Source organism: Panthera tigris, chromosome D4 (genome assembly GCF_018350195.1).
Source record: "Panthera tigris isolate Pti1 chromosome D4, P.tigris_Pti1_mat1.1, whole genome shotgun sequence".
NCBI classification, from domain to species: domain Eukaryota; kingdom Metazoa; phylum Chordata; class Mammalia; order Carnivora; family Felidae; genus Panthera; species Panthera tigris.
Genome location: NC_056672.1, coordinates 55,708,949 through 55,725,286, shown reverse-complemented (window position 1 = coordinate 55,725,286; position 16,338 = coordinate 55,708,949). Strand labels below are relative to the sequence as shown.

The 16,338-nt window shown below is 39.9% G+C and overlaps 1 protein-coding gene across 1 annotated transcript in view; it reads left to right on the top strand.

Annotated features, from left to right (window-relative positions):
• KIF24 (kinesin family member 24) overlaps positions 1 to 16,338 on the top strand; it is a 74,409-nt gene that overhangs the window by 35,568 nt on the left and 22,503 nt on the right. The window contains exons 4-6 of the mRNA XM_015535035.2: positions 839 to 936; positions 4,669 to 4,884; positions 8,753 to 8,840. Of these exons, the coding sequence (XP_015390521.1) occupies positions 839 to 936; positions 4,669 to 4,884; positions 8,753 to 8,840 (402 nt within the window). The remainder of the gene's footprint in view (positions 1 to 838; positions 937 to 4,668; positions 4,885 to 8,752; positions 8,841 to 16,338) is intronic.

Here is a 16,338-nt window from a genome sequence, read left to right as displayed (position 1 = left end):
AGTCCTAACTCATTATTCTAGCCGCCTATTTCACCTTTCAACCTACAAAATCCTGTATTTCAACATTGAATCTTCCCTGTTCCCTAAAATGTTCCATGTGTTTTCCTGCTTTGACTATTTGCTCATGTTTTCTTTGTGCCTGGACTCTCTTCCCTGCCTCCATCTATACCTCTCAAATTCCTCTTCTTTCCCCATGGCCCTTTATCTATACAGTATTTTTCATAATCTCTTTTCTAATTAGAAGGAATATGTTTTTCTTTTGAATTCTACATGTACTTTATCTCTCACATTTTTTCTAGCTTAGAGTCATGTGTATACTGTCTGGATTCACACCTTTAGGTGGTCGAGTCGGGTAATGGTAGGGTAATGTCAATATCTTTGGGCCCTTTGAAGTGCCTACTACAGGTACACATGTTACCAGCTGAGCAATACATGTTTATGGAATTAAAAGCTCAGCTGTGTAACCTATGAAATGGAAACCTTCCTCTAGAATTTCCCTAAATTTCAAATATGCTGGCCCTAGCTGGGCTGTGAGGATACTCCCCATAGAATTGAGTTCTCCTGGACCTAAGGAGGATTGGCTTACTCTTGTACTCATCAGTTTACTTCACTTAAGAGAGAACAAAAATTATGTGCCTTAGTTTTTACATTATATGTCTACAGAGAGCTCAAGTAAAAGAAGGCCCTGTCATTTGACAGTTAATTGACTGCTTATTTATCTCTAAATTTGTCATAGTCAGTAGTTAAAAACATATTCGCACCTTTCTTATGTGTTAAGTAGAATAGTGGTGAAGAAAATCCAGGAAATGTCTCTATAAAAATCACATTTCTTTTTCAGCATGTTTTTTATTTTGATGAAGTCTTTGGTGAAGCATGCACCAACCGGGATGTATACATGAAGACTACTCACCCACTCATTCAGCATATTTTCAATGGGTATGATAGTAATTATTTGCTTCTCTTGCTTCATATTTTCTCTTCTCCATAATCATATTTCTTTATAAACATCACTTAAATTTTTCAGTTTTTTAATTAAACATGAATTTGTGTCTTAATCTGATGAATTTAGACTCTGTTAAAGAGTGCGTTATCTCTGTAGGAGTTACCAAGCATTTAGAAATTTTCAGCAAAAATGTTGTTAGCAATATAATTTCATCAAAGTCCTCAGAATAAAAAGGTTTAAGTGGTTATAGTTTGAACTTTTGATAACAGGAATTATGTATTCTGGCTATATAGTTCAGTTACCTTTTTCATTGGAGTGGGATAGGTAAGTGACTGTCATCTGTTCTTTATAGATGTATTTTTTTTAATTTTGAAATAATCACACTTTAAATAAACATATAAATGGGATAGAAAAGGCCTTAGGGAGCCCTGTTGTATATTCAAAATATAGGCATGTATTGATAGAAAATGCCAAATGGTCTGCTATAATCACTGATACCAGAGTATTTTGACTTTTTAATTTTGTTTATTTATTTAAAAAATTTTTTTTAACGTTTATTTATTTTCAAGAGACAGAGTGCGAGTGGGGGAAGGGTAGAGAGAGGGGGAGGCACAGAACCTGAAGCAGGCTCCAGGCTCTGAGCTGTCAGCACAGAGCCCCATGCAGGGCTCAAACCCACCAACTGTGAGATCATGACCTGAGCTGAAGTTGGACGCCTGACTGAGCCACCCAGGCACCCCTATTTATTTATTTTTTAAATGAGTTGACTTTTTTTTTTTTTTTTTTTTTTTTTTTGAGAGAGAAAGTGCACACAAGCTGGGGAGGGGCAGAGAGAGTGGGAGAGAGATAACTTTAAGTAGGCTCCACACTGCCAGCATGGAGCCCAATGTGGGACTTCAACTCATAAACAGTGAGATCATGACCTGAACTAAAATCAAGAGTCAAACACTTAACTGACTGAGCCACCCAGGTGCCCCTAAACAATTATTCATTTTTGAGAGACAGACCTCAAGCAGGGGAGGGGCAGAGAGAGAGGGAGACACAGGATACAAAGCGGACTACAGGCTCCAAGCTGTCAGCACAGAGCCTGGTGTGGGGCTCGAACCCACGAACGGTGAGATCATGACCTGAGCCGAAGTTGGATGCTTAACCAACTGAGCCACCCAGGTGCCCCTGACTTTTTTAAAAATAATTTTTATAACTTTAAAAATATTGAGATATAATTCACATATAGTTAGATGTACAGATCTTAAGAAGTATTCAAGTTTCATGAGTTTTAGTAGTTGTATATATCCAAGTAACCAATACCTTGAACAAGATACAGAACATTTCCGTTACCCCAGAAAGTTCTCTTGTGTCCCTTTTTAGTTAACCTCCACCTCTACCCTCAGGTCTTATATAACCACTGACCTGCTTTCTGTCACTATATATTTTGCCTGTTCTAGAATGTCACAGAAATAGAATCATTCCCATATATGTTCTTTTATGCTTGGCTTCTTTGGCTTAGCATAATGTTTTTTTGATATTAGTACATGTATCTGTAGTTTTTATTACTAATATTCCTTTCTATGAATATACCATAATTTGTCCATTCTCCTGTTGATGGATATTTGGGTTGTTTCCAGTTTTGGACTATTATGAATAAAGCTGTATGAACATTCTTGTACAAGTCTTTGATTCTTGGACATGTTTTCATTCATCTTGGGTGAAATCTAGACATGGAATTTCTGGGTCTTAGGATATGTGTGTGTTTATAAGAAAGTGTCAAACAGTTTTTCTCACACCATTTTGTATTCCCAACAGCAATGTGTGTGAATTGCATTTCTACATCCTCACCATATTTGGTATTGTCAGTCTTATTTTAGCCAATCTAATAGGTATGTAACTTTATCTCATTGTGCTTTGAATTTGAATCTCAAAATGCCTAATGATACTGAGAATCTTTTCATGTGCTTATTGCCATTCAGATACCTTCATTTGCCCCTTTTTTGTTTGTCTGTTTTCTTTTTATTGTTGTTTAATAGCAGTCATTAAAATTTTTTTAATTCTAAGTAGGCTGAAAAGGTGAAATGCCTTTCAGGTTTGATTTCTTATATATCAAATTTAGGGAGTACTTTTTAAGAGAGCAAGTTTGTAAAGTTAGAATTTGAATGTTAGGACAGTACCAGTTAAAAAATAAGAGAGCTACAAGTTAAGTGCATCCATTATGCAAAGTGTAATAAGAGATTTTTCATGCCCATATTGTTGTTTTTCAAAAAGATCATCACTAAAATGTTCAGAAGATAAGGTAGATGTTATTCTTTACTCTCATTCTGCTAAGTCTTTTTTTTTTATTTTAGAGAGAGAGAGCATGAGCAGGGGGAGAGGGGGAGTGGGGGGGGGGGGAGAGAGAGAGAGAGAGAGAGAGAGGGAGAGAGAAAGAGAAAGAGAAAATATATCTTAAGCAGGTTCCACACTTAGTGTGGACCCCAGCACAGGGCTTGATCCCAGGATCCTGGGATCATGACTTCAACAGAAATCAAGAGTCAGCCACTCAATCCACTGAGCCACCCAGGTGCCCCTCATTCTACTAAATCCTCTGCAATGTGTTTACATTTTCCTCCATTAATCCTTTCCTATCTGTGCCTCTCCTAGTGTATTCAAATGCCCATACTACTGGGAGCCTGGATTCAAAAGACAAGGAGTACCTGGTCTCTGCTCAAACAGCTTAAATCTGATTAGCTACCATCTCTTTATTCTCACACTTATATGGTTCCTTTGCTGTTGTCCTATTACTGGTTCTTGGGTTTCTTTCTGGCTTCAGGCCTCTTTCTTCATGTTCTTCTCTCTGCCCACCTCCAGTGTTCCCTTACTTCTGTGTATTCACAGACTTTTTTTCTTACTGCAAGTAGCTACTTTTATCATTAATCTCCATGCAATTTCCTGTTCAAGAGTCTGCAATAGCTGCTTATTACTTAACATTATGTTCATTTTCTACTCTGTACTACATAGTTGAGCCTCCAATACTCAGGTAATCTTGGCCTCTAGCTCCTCCAAAAACATGCGGTGATTGGCAGGATAGTTTCCCAGCTCTCCTCTGCACCTTTTATTCTGCAGTTCTTCACACTCATACCCATGCACATACCCACCCTACATGCAAGAATAGTGATTCTTACTTAGAACCACATGGTGTCAGAGCTAGAAGGGATCTTAGAAATCAAGTAACTAATTAATTTATTAATGAAAGTGAAAACTGAGGCTCTTAGAAAAACCCTTCTGTGAGTCCTTCCTCAAATATCTTGCTTATTCACATCTAAACTTCATTAATATTTATATGAGTGGTCATTACCACCCTGTTAATCATATGGTCTTCTGTTATTTTTGTATTTATTTTAATTCTCTATTCTTTCATCAAGCTTACTTTTTCGGATTAAGACAAAATCATCTCTTAGATTCTCTAGGACATCTAGCATGGAATTCTTATTTGCTTCCAGACTTATCATATAACCAGTTCCATGAAAAATTCCTATTAAAAAACTCATGTGCTGCTTTAAGAATGTTTTTTCCTCTTCCTGTGTTTTTATCATGTAAAACCCTCCTCTCCCTAAAGGATTGTATGCTCATAGCTGAATTTTGTCAGCTATAAACAGCATTCTGTTTCTACCTGACTTTGGTCATGAAAAATCTGTACGTAGATTAACATTTCTCTTAGTGTATATGTTATATGAATGATTTTTTTCCCCTAGAGGGAATGCCACTTGCTTCGCATATGGACAGACAGGTGCTGGGAAGACCTACACCATGATAGGAACTCATCAGAACCCAGGACTCTATGCTCTGGCTGCCAAAGAGATCTTCAGGCAACTAGAAGTGTCCCAGCCAAAAAGGCACCTCTTTGTGTGGATCAGCTTCTATGAAATCTACTGTGGACAGCTTTATGACCTCTTAAATAGAAGAAAAAGGTACTGGTTATGAATGGGAAACTACAAATCTGTTCATTGTTTTAAGCGAGGGTCCACAGAATTAATGATCATGGGATTTAATGCAAGGTCTTGTTATATTAGTGCCCTTTTCTGAGATGAGTGTCCTGAATTAGATGAATATTTTTTAAATCAGTTCAGCTAGAAAAGAATGCAAATTAGCCTTCCATTAGTATTTTTTAAGTGATCTATATCCGTATGTTTATCAAAAGACTATCCCTTTTACTTTGATCTGCGAAAGGGTGATGATTTCAGGAAATCAGGATATCAACATGTACTTAAATACCTTCCTATTCTTTTGCCTATTATTACATTGGAAGAACTATAAATAATGTTTCTTGCTTTCTCTTATTTTTTTTTCTCAATAATCTTAGGGTAAACTTAATGATAATTTTCTGAGATCAGTTAAAAAAAATACATCTCGGGGCGCCTGGGTGGCTCAGTCGGTTAAGTGTCTGACTTTGGCTCAGATCATGATCTCGCGATCCGTGAGTTCGAGCCCCGCGTCGGGCTCTGTGCTGACCGCTCAGAGCCTGGAGCCTGTTTCAGATTCTGTGTCTCCCTCCCTCTCTCTCTGACCCTCCCCATTCATGCTCTGTCTCTCTCTGTCTCAAAAATAAATAAACGTTAAAAAAAAAATTTTTTTTTAAATACATCTCTCTTCTTCACGTTAGACTTTTAACTCTTCTAAGTCTTAAACTGTTGCCCTTGAAACATAATACAGTAACTTAGAAATGGATTTAAATCCTATTGTATTTTTCTGGCCTCAAGTTTTGTTTAGGTTGAAAGAGCTGACTTTAACTGAGCAGGAAACAACAAAGTTGTGAAGGTACTGACTGACTGGGAGGATAAGGAGGAGAGATGGAATAAGGGGGGTGGAAAGATAAAAGAGTGTCATAACCGAATTAACCAGAACTGTGACATGTTGGGAGCAGTCACAAATGGAGAGAAGGGAATTGGGGCAGAGCATGGTGGTAGGCTGGGGAAACTAAATCAGTGACAGAAACTAGCCCCCAGCAAAGGTATCCAAGCCCCTACAGAGCTGTCCAAAAGGATGTGCAAATTCCAGGCAAACACTGGAATGGGGGTTGGGCTAGAAGAGCATCTGAGTTCAGTAGAGTGTGATAGGGCAGGCCCCCATGCCAAAGGTGCTGACGTTTGAAGGGTTGGGGTCCAGAGCCAAGATGGCCAAGAATGAACTCTTGAGATGTCTTTGGTGCAAAAAGGTGGTTTTATTAAAGCACGAGGACAGGACCCGTGGCAGAAAGAGCTGCACTGGGGTTGGGAAGAGTGGCTGATTATAAAAGATTTTCTATCCTGTGGAGGGGAGAATGAGGTTAGGGCTCTAGGAAATTGAGTCCATAGGTTTCTGGAGATTGCCTTTTTACTTGTAAATTATTAAGACAGTTGCAAACTGATGCAAACTCTTGTCCTGCATGATGATCTCTATCAGTTAACCATTTGTTTTTCCCTTTCCTTTGTTCTTGGGCAGCCAGGAGTGCCTGAAGAATGTTTTACAAATCCCACCTGGGGGATGGGTGGTGGGGGTGTTCGCTTGTACTATGCTCTCAGCTTGCCTTTGTTACCTATAAGAGTATTGAGTAGTGAAACTGGAGAAGCCATCAACTGGGCTTAGGCAGACCACCATCTGTGGACTATTCCAAGAGAAGGGGACCTTTAGGTATGCCACAATTCAGAGGATGTACAGGTGTTCAGGGTTTAGTCCTGACACAGCAACTGCCAAATAAAGGGAGGGTTCTGCTCTAGGTTTGGTTTGGAGAAGAGTTGCTTTTCTTTATTATCCTCTGTTGGTTTTTGAAGCCTCAAGTTAGCTCAATCACAGCTTCTCTTCCAAGGCCCCAACACTATTACTTAGGAGATCTTTCCAGTCAGAATGTAGCTGGACACTGGCAAGAGCATCTGGCTCTGGAGGTCTCAAACAGACCAGGTTCAACCACTAGCCACCAACAAAATCCAAAGGCAGAGAAACAAGTAGTGGTGAAACAAGAAAGGAATTTAGTTCAGTGGGGCTACCACCAGGAAGACAACGGACTAACATTTCAAAGATTGCCTCCAAAGTGCCGAAAATATTTCTAGGTTTATATAAGGAGAAAGTGGGACAAAGGTCAATGGGTTTGTGCAGGTGGGCAGTGAAGTCAAGTTGATCATTGTCTTAGGGCCAATCATGGATAGAGTCTTGCTGGCTTGGGACAGTCCTTTATTGCTTGAGGGGGTAGTTTGTGTTCCTTTCTGGGGATGCTTTGCCTGCATGGTCTTTTCCCAGAGTTAAGAGTATGATACGCTGGAATGAACTTAATCATTTAGAAAGTTTGAGGTCAAAATGCAGGAAGTTTAAGTCCTCTTTGTTTAAAGAACAGTTGGCAAGGGGATAAAAGCTGTTGTGGTGTGTGTGTGTGTGTGTGTGTGTGTGTGTGTGTGTGTCTGTGTCTGTGTCTGGTTTGTTGGTTGGTTTCTTTGGGTGAAGGGACAGTCAGGATATCTAGTTATTTGTGAGTGCGGTTCTTTAATGAATGACTCAGATATATTGCCCTGTATATTTGCATTCTTTTCAGTTTATTTATTTTGAGAGGTGGGGGAGGGACAGAGAGAGAGGGAGAGAGAGAATCCCAAGCAAGCTCTGCACTGTCAGCACAGAGCCCAACTCGGGGCTCAAACTCACAAATGGTGAGATCATGGCCTGAGTTGAAATCAAGAGTCAGAAGCCAAACCAACTGACTGAGCCCCCCAGCAACCCCCAACCCCCAACAAATTAACTCTTAAAGTAGAGGATAAATTGTTTTTATAGGCTTGCATAAAAAGTGATAGAAATACATTTCTGGCTTATAGAATTTAAAAAGCTAGAAGTACATTTTGGGCTGTCCATTAGGAACTGTTCTGGGGTGAGCTCAGGGCATAGGGCCTGTATGTTTAGGAATGACCTGAGGGCTCTGAAAGCTTGATCCCTCTTTTATTCCAGAAGCCTGACTGTTCTAATAGAACTAGTTTCTGATAGGTCATGGGGATTGGTGAAGCAGTTTTTCTCCAGTTCTGTAAAAATTTGGAAATTTGGGGTGAAACAAACTAAAAAAATTTTTGAGAAAATCATTTCCTTTTTTGGGTATAAAGTGGAATTCCATTCTTAACCTTAATCAGTATCTTATTAAGGGAGAAAAATAATCTTCGAGTCTTTGATAGATTCAATATATGCCCCTTGATATATCTGGTTTAATGATGATGATAGACCATAGCCTTATACATAGGCCTGAGAAATTCAGTTATAGCACCAGCTCTTCCTTCCTCCCTTGGAAGATATATGAAGACTCCTTATGTTGGAAATAGAGTAGAACCCAGTTTCTGTACATCTCTCTGCTCTACCTTCTATGATGTTAGCTTTCAAAATTGGCCTGCTAGCAGATACGGAATGGCTGCCACTGCTCCCAGGGCCACATACTTTCACTTCCAGAAAGAGCACCAGCACCTCACCCCCAGGCACCTAACGACCAGAAACAAGAACTATTCTGATTGAACCAGCAGAGATCCCATATCCACTCCTGAACCAATCACTAAAGCCACGAATATACCATCTGTTGATTGGCATATGTCTGCATTATATGTTCATTCTTTTAATTGTAGCCAAAGATGTTGATTTGTTTACAATAGTCAAGGACCATCTCTGAAGCCCAGGGCTGTGATCAGGAGGTGTGCGAGTGGGGCGGGGAGGATACACATCAATCTCACTCAAATAACAGAACTGCTACCTAATAGGGAAATGGTGGAAGGTTTCTGGGGAGGCAAGAACAAAGTCCATTATAGCAGGTCTGTTGTACCAACCATGTTCTTGTGTCTGCAGGCTCTTTGCAAGAGAAGATAGCAACCACGTGGTACAGATAGTGGGACTGCAAGAGCTTCAGGTGGAGAGTGTGGAGCTCCTCTTAGAGGTAACTCTTCCTTACTACCCCATGATAGTAATCTAAGTACAGGGAAAGAATTCATTTTGCTATCTAGCAAGAATAATGGAATTTAGCCAGAGGGCCATGACAAGCATGCTACCTAACATTTGTAAAATGTGAGTCCTCTAAGAGGATAGCTCCTTTCTGTACAGGGTTGTTGTCTAAGTGCCATCGAGTGTGTGGGAGAACCTTGTGCATGAGAGGCTACTCTTGTGCTAGTTTGACAGACTGCTAATGGTAGTGGGAAAAGCTACTGGAGAGAAATATTCTTTTTTTAAGTTTATTTACTTATATTGAGAGAGAGAGAGAGTCAGCAGGGGAGGGGCAGATAGAGGGAGAGGGAGAGAATCCCAAGCAGGCTCCACACTGTCAGCACAGAAACCTAATGTGGGGCTTGAACTCACAAACCGTGAGACCATGAGTTGGAGTCAAGAGTTGGACACTTAACTGACTGAGCCACCCAGGTGCCCCGAAATATCCTTACTTTTAAGTAAAAATTTTAATGGGTAAGGGGCACTTGACTGACTCAGTAGAGCATGTGACTCTTGATCTCTGGGTCATGAGTTTGAGCCCCACATTGGGTGCAGAAATTACTTAAAAAAAATTTTTTTTAATAGTAATTTTCATATGGGTTCGGAATTCAAGAGGTACAATAAAAATATCCCTTCTATTCCCTTTTCAAACTGAGGCAAGTTTTTTTGTATATCCTTCCAAAGACATTTCCAAATCTTTCATGAAAAGTTCTTTTAGGGGCACTGTCTGTCTGTCTCTCAAATAAATTTGAAAAAACTTCTAAAAAGTTATCTTTTAACACTTGCTCATTATTAGATACAAACCTTGCAAAAATATGTAAGAAGATAGAAGAATAAAGGCCACTTCCAACTTACTGTATACAACTCCCTACTCTCCACTGAGATATCCACTGTTAACGGTTTAAAATCATTTTTTTTTCCTTTTCTGGGAATTTATTAATTTATGTACAAATATATTTTTGTTGAATTGTCCTTTAATGCAGTGCTCCTCAACCACTTAGATCACTTTATTGTGAAAAATAGCCTATACAGAAATATGCTTAAAGCCTAAATGTGTATAGTATAGTGTAGTATAGTATAGAATAAAGAAACAACCACTTTCATAATCAGTTACCCAGATTAAGAAATAGAACATTTCAGCACCCCATAAACCCCTATACAACTTGCCAGTCACAGTCCCCTGTACTCCTGACATTTATGCTAAATCACTTTCTTGTTCTTTCTTATAGTTTTACCACTTATGTATTCATCCATTAACTATATAACTTACTGTGCACCTGTTTTTTAACTTTTATGAATAGAATCACACCATATTATTTGTCTTCTTTTGCTCATCATTATACTTTTGAGTTCAGTCTATGTTTTTGCACATGGCTGTAGTTTTGTTCTTATTTGCTATATAGTGTTCAATCATATGAATATACCACCTTTTAACCATTCTGTTAATGGACAGCTGGGGTTGTTTCTATTTGGGGGGCTCTTCTGAACATTGTAACTGTGAAATGTCCTTATACCTGTATTCCAGTACAGTTCTAGTTGTGAGGACATGCAGATCTTCCACTTCATTAGCTTTCCAAAGCTCTGTATGCTACCACAAGTGGTGTATGAGCAATCCCATTGTTCTTCATCCTCGCCAACACTTCCTGTTGATTTTCAAATTTTTGCCAGTCTGGAATTGTTTAATTATATCTCATTGTAGTTTTATTTTCCATTTTGCTGATTGAGAAATAAATTGAATAGCTTTTCATATTTTTAATTTATCTTATGGGTTTCCTCTTTGGGGAATGCCAGTTAGGGTCTTTTCCTCATTTTGGGTTGTCTGTCTTTTTCTTACTGATGTGTATATACAGATGTGAGTCATTTGTTAGTTTTTTGTGTCATAAACATGTGTCATTCTGTGGCTTGCCTTTCTAGTTTCACTGCAGTGTCTTTAAATGCTTACTTGACTCTGAGGTCAATGAAATCAGAATCTTTTAAATCAGTCAGGCCTAGATGTAGATATTAGTGTTATCCTGAACTGAAATATTGGTCACATACCATAAAATTCACCTTTTTAAAGTGTATGCTTCAGTGTTTTTAAATATAATTTTCTTATTAAAATATAATCCACATAAAATAATCACCCTTTTAAAATATGCAGTTAAATGATTTTTAAAGTATATTCAGAAAGTTGTGCAGCCATCTCCTCTATCTAATTCCAGAACATTTTCATCACTTCAGAATGAAACCCTGTACCAGTAGCAGTTGCTCCGTATTTCCTTCGCGTCCAGGCCTTGCAGCCACTAATTTCTGTCTCTTTGAATTTGCCCATTTTGGCCATAGCATATATGGAATCCTACAATATGCAACCTTTTGTCTCTAGTTTCTTTCACTTAACAGATTTTCAAAGCTCACCCATGTTGTAGCATATGAAAGTACTTTCATTCCTTCTTGTGGCTGAATAATATTCTATTATGGATACATTATTCATATATATATATATATATATATATATATATATACATATATATATATATATATATATATATATATATATATATTTTAGAGAGGGAAAGAGAGAGCAAGCTTGTGAGTGGGGGAGAGGGGGAGAGGGGCAATGGGAGAGAGAATCTCAAACAGTCTCCACACTTAGCTCAGACCCCAGCATAGGGCTTGATCCCACGACCCTGGGATCATGACCTGAGCTGAAATCAAGAGTCAGACATTCAATCGACTGAACCACCTAGGTGCCCCATATTATTCATATTTTATTCATCCATTCATTAGTTAATAGACACAGAGGTTGTTTTTACTTTTATAGAAGCACTGTTATGAATAATACTGCTATAAACATTCATGTATAAGTTTTTGTGTGGACGTATGTCTTCAGTTCTCTTGAGTCTATGCCTAGGAATGGAATTGCTGGGTCATACTTTTTGAGGAACTGCCAAACTGTTCTCCAAAGTGGCTGTACCATTTTACATTCCCAGCAGCAATGTATGAAGGTATATGTCATTTTAAATGCTCTCCACGTGATTCTGACATGCAGCCTGCAGCCATTATAATCATTCTTACAGTATTCTTTTAGTAGCAAGCCTGGCTAGAGTCAAAGAAAGAAGGCTAGAAGGACAGGCCAGGTACTTGACCAGACGTTCCTTTAGAACAGCTTCACAATACACCTTTCCAGGGATTTGGGTGTATGAAATGGCAGGGTGACCCACCACTGATGTCTTTTTCTTTTTTTTAAAAAAAAATTTTTTTTTTTAATGTTTATTTATTTTTGAGACAGAGAGACAGAGCATGAACGGGGGAGGGTCAGAGAGAGAGGGAGACACAGAATCTGAAGCAGGCTCCAGGCTCTGAGCTGTCAGCACAGAGCCCGACGCGGGGCTCAAACCCACGGACCGTGAGATCATGACCTGAGCCGAAGTCGGCCACTTAACCGACTGAGCCACACAGGCGCCCCACTGATGTCTTTTTCTAACAGTTTCTTTTTCCTAGGACAAATAAGTAAATTTTGCTTAAGGGCTGAGACCTCATATTTGTGTGACTATTATATTCTTAAGTCCTGGGATAAAACATCTGAGGATAGCACACGAGTGTGGCTATTTTAGAGTTACTTAAGAGCCAAGGGCCCCTTTCTAGGAATTGTAAAATCAAGTGCACAACAAAAGTTTGTGGGATGTGTTGAAGGGGCTTCCCTGAGATTGTGACCATTCTTTTTTTTTTTTTTTTTTTTTTAAACTTTTATTTATTATTGAGAGACAGGGAGAGACAGAGCATGAGCGGGGGAGGGGCAGAGAGAGGGAGACCGAATCTGAAGCAGGCTCCAGGCTCTGAGCTGTCAGCACAGAGCCCAGTATGGGGCTGGAACTCACAAACCGCAAGATCATGACCCAGACCGAAGTCAGACACTTACCTGACTGAGCCACCCAGGTGCCCCTCTTTTTTTTTTTTTTTCCCAATGTTTATTTATTTTTGAGAGAGAGCAGGGGAGGGGTAAAGAGAGGGGGACAGAGGATCTGAAGCAGACTCTTCACTGACAGCAGAAAGCCTGAGCGGGGCTCGAACTCATGAACCATGAGATCACAACCTGAGCCAAAGTCAGACACTTAACCAGCTGAGCCACCCAGGTGCCCTGAAATTGTGACCATTCTTTTTTTTTTTTTTTTGTTAATGTTTTTTTACTCTTGAAGGAGAGTGTGAGTGGGGGAGGGGCAGAGAGAAAGGGAGACACAGAATCCGAAGCAGGCTCCAGGCTCTGAGCTGTCAGCACAGAGCCTGATGCGGGGCTCGAGCTCACAATCTGTGATATCATGACCTGAGTGAAGTTGGTTGCCCAACCGACTAAGCCACCCAGGTGCCCCAAGATTGTGACCATTCTTAACCTGTCCAGAGTGCCCTCCATTGTGGAGTCCTAAGAAAATTGTTTCTTATATTCCTGTTCCCTGTGGTTCTCTTGCCCCCACCTCCCCCAGCCATTCCTTCATTTGACAGGAGAGTTACTGCCCATGATGCCTTTATCCCTGAAGATTTAACCAACTGAATGGGAAAGGAAGAGATGTTTAGGAGGAGGTCCCTTTCCCTTAGCTATGGCCATAATTGTGTTAATGGGCAGTCTGGTGTCATATCACTCCCACTACCTTTGGAAGAGTTTATGGTACTGCTCTATCTTAAGATATCTTTCCTAAGAAAAGCCACCTGGGTGGCTCAGTTGGTTGAGCATCCGACTCTTGATTTCGGCTCAGGTCACGATCTTATGGTTTGTGAGTTTGAGCCCTGTATTGGGCTGTGTGCTGACTACAGAGCCTGCTTGGGATTCTCTCTCTCCCTCTCTCTCTGCCCCTCCCCTGTTTTCTCTCTCTCTCTCTCTCTCTCTCTCTCAAAAAATTTAAAAAAAAAAAAGCAGAAAGAAGTTTCTTGTTAGTGTTCTATATCATCACCATCGATACTCTCAGTCTACAAGAAGTCAGCTGAGATCAAGATGGAAAGTTGATATAAATTATGGATGTCCTCATGAACATTTACTGACTCGAAACAACAGCACTTGCTAACTCAGGTGTTGCACTTTCTCAGGTGTTACTGTACATGCTTGCTCAAGTATCACCCATGTGTTTGCTCAAGTGTCACCCTCACAGATCACCCTCAGGTTCACTCAGGCATGGCCACTTGCATGCCTGCACAACTAGCAGCCGTATTTTTCCCACAGGATTGTCCTTCTTCCAGGAACTCTCTCCTTCAAGTGTATTTTATTACCTGGTCTTAACAATGCAGACACCAGGTCTTCCCTGCCTTTACCAAGGACGCACTGACTCCTCACATTTCTCAGTTGTGGAATCAAGATTTCTTCTGTCAGGGAATTGATGAGTATTTTTTCAGTTGTAGAGATTTACAGATTTTTAAGTCATTTCAATAGCCACTTTATGTACTTACGGGCATCCATTCTCAAACTTCTCATAAACCTGTTTCATATTTTATCATTGCCCTAACCGCAATTGGTAACAGAGGCCCACATGGCAAAAGCTTCCCCTAGATGAGCCTCGGTTGTATGCCAGTGGTAGAGACTTACTATGCACACAGTGCCTATGCTACTGACATGCTCCTAGCCCTCCTTCGGTATATGCACAGAAACCTTAGTGATTAAAGCCTTACAACCATACAGAGGTGGGTCCTGGTGACATGTATCCTTCAGCATGTCCTTTCCCTTTCTGAGCCTGAAACATGTGGATGATAGTAGATGATTGGGTTGGATGATAGAGGAGGAAATGAGATAACATATAGAAAATGGTTGGTGTGACACTAGTTCAATTTGCCACATCTGTTCTTATTAATAGTCTTTATTAATAATGTCCTTGAATGTTACCCAGGCAACAGAATTGAGCAGTTGTCTTTAGTTTCTTTGGTGGCAGGTCCCCATTTCACTACTCACATAACATGTTTTGTCTAAAGGACCTAGATTTAGAAATTTGCCCAATAGACTTTAGTTACAGAAGGAAGAATTCAAGAAGGAGGAAGTGGTAGAGGAAAAGGAAGCCTACTGATTTTTCAGTTGATTGCACTATTTTTGCTTGGCTCCTAGGCTTGCATTTTCCCCCAAATATTTTGTTTTTCCCTTTTCTTCTTCTTTTTTCTTTTTGGTTCACTTGTACTGGGGAGCCCATGGAGTCTCATGTTGATCTGCAAAGCTCTATTTCCCCAGGAAACTCTCATTGTTTTACATTTCTGAAAAGAAATAAAGTTTTGGAAGTTTACACAAAAATGTTTGTTCTTGGGGCACCTGGCTGGCTCAGTCAGTGGAGCATGCAACTCTTGATCTCAGGGCTGTGCATTCGAGACCCACATCAGGCTCTCTGCTACCAGCATGAAGCCCACTTCTCTGTCCCCATCTCTATGCACCTCCCTCACTCCTGTTCTCTCTCAAAAATAAATAAACATTGGGACACATGGATGGCTCAGTCGGTTAAGTGTCTGATTCTTGGTTTCAGCTCAGGTCATGATCTTACAGTTTTTTGTGGGTTCAAGCCCTGTGTCGGGCTATATGTGCTGGCAGCATAGAGCCTGCTTGGGATTCTCTCTCTACCTCTCTGCCCCTCCCCTGCTTGTGCTGTCTCTGTCTTTCTCAAAAAAAAAAAAAAAAAAAAAAACTTAAAAAAAATTTTTAAATAAAAATAAATATTAAAAAAAGTTGATCTATCTGATGACCTTTATAAACTGAGTCATTTTTACTCATCAGAGCCCAGGTGCTTTATTTCACTTTCTGAAAGGCATGGTGATTGTAGCCTGTTTCTGAAGCTGAGGAAACTGAACCAGAACCAGAAATCCTTCATGCCTTCCCTAAAAGTCATTAGTCAGGAAAGGTATCCTCAACACATTAGGTTTTCTGGGATGTACTCACAGGTACCTAATGCATCATGATGGATAAGGTGGACAAGGTGCATGAAAAACCAAGTGTAAAACTTTATAACAGAACCCCAGAAGCCAACCTTTCTTGACTTCCCTGGGGGTGAACCACAAACCATCCTCTAAGCGTCTGTCTGTATCCGCTGTGCCTAGCTAGTGTGGCCTTGAGGCCTTTCTCAGCTGTGTGTCCCTAGCATCATTACTCTCACGTGGCAGAGGCCACCTGGCTTCTATCCCTAGCCTGACGATATTTGACCTATGTGACCTCGGGTAAGTCACTAACTTCTCTGTTTCTTCCCTTATCAAGCATATTGTTTATACAGATGTAGAGATTTAAAGGATCTCCCCTGTCTCTTCGCGGGGCTTGTAAAAGACCAAAACCAACAGGCAAAAAACAAAAAGAGGTGTGAGAACCCTAAAACTAGAAGGAAATACACCAGAATCTTGTTAACTCTGGATTTATGTGAGGTATATATTTTCTTCTTGATAGTTTTCCTACATTTTCCAAGTTTTCCACAGTAAGCATGTCTTTCTTTTCTAATAGAGAAAAAAGAAAAGTTTGATAAAAAGAACAT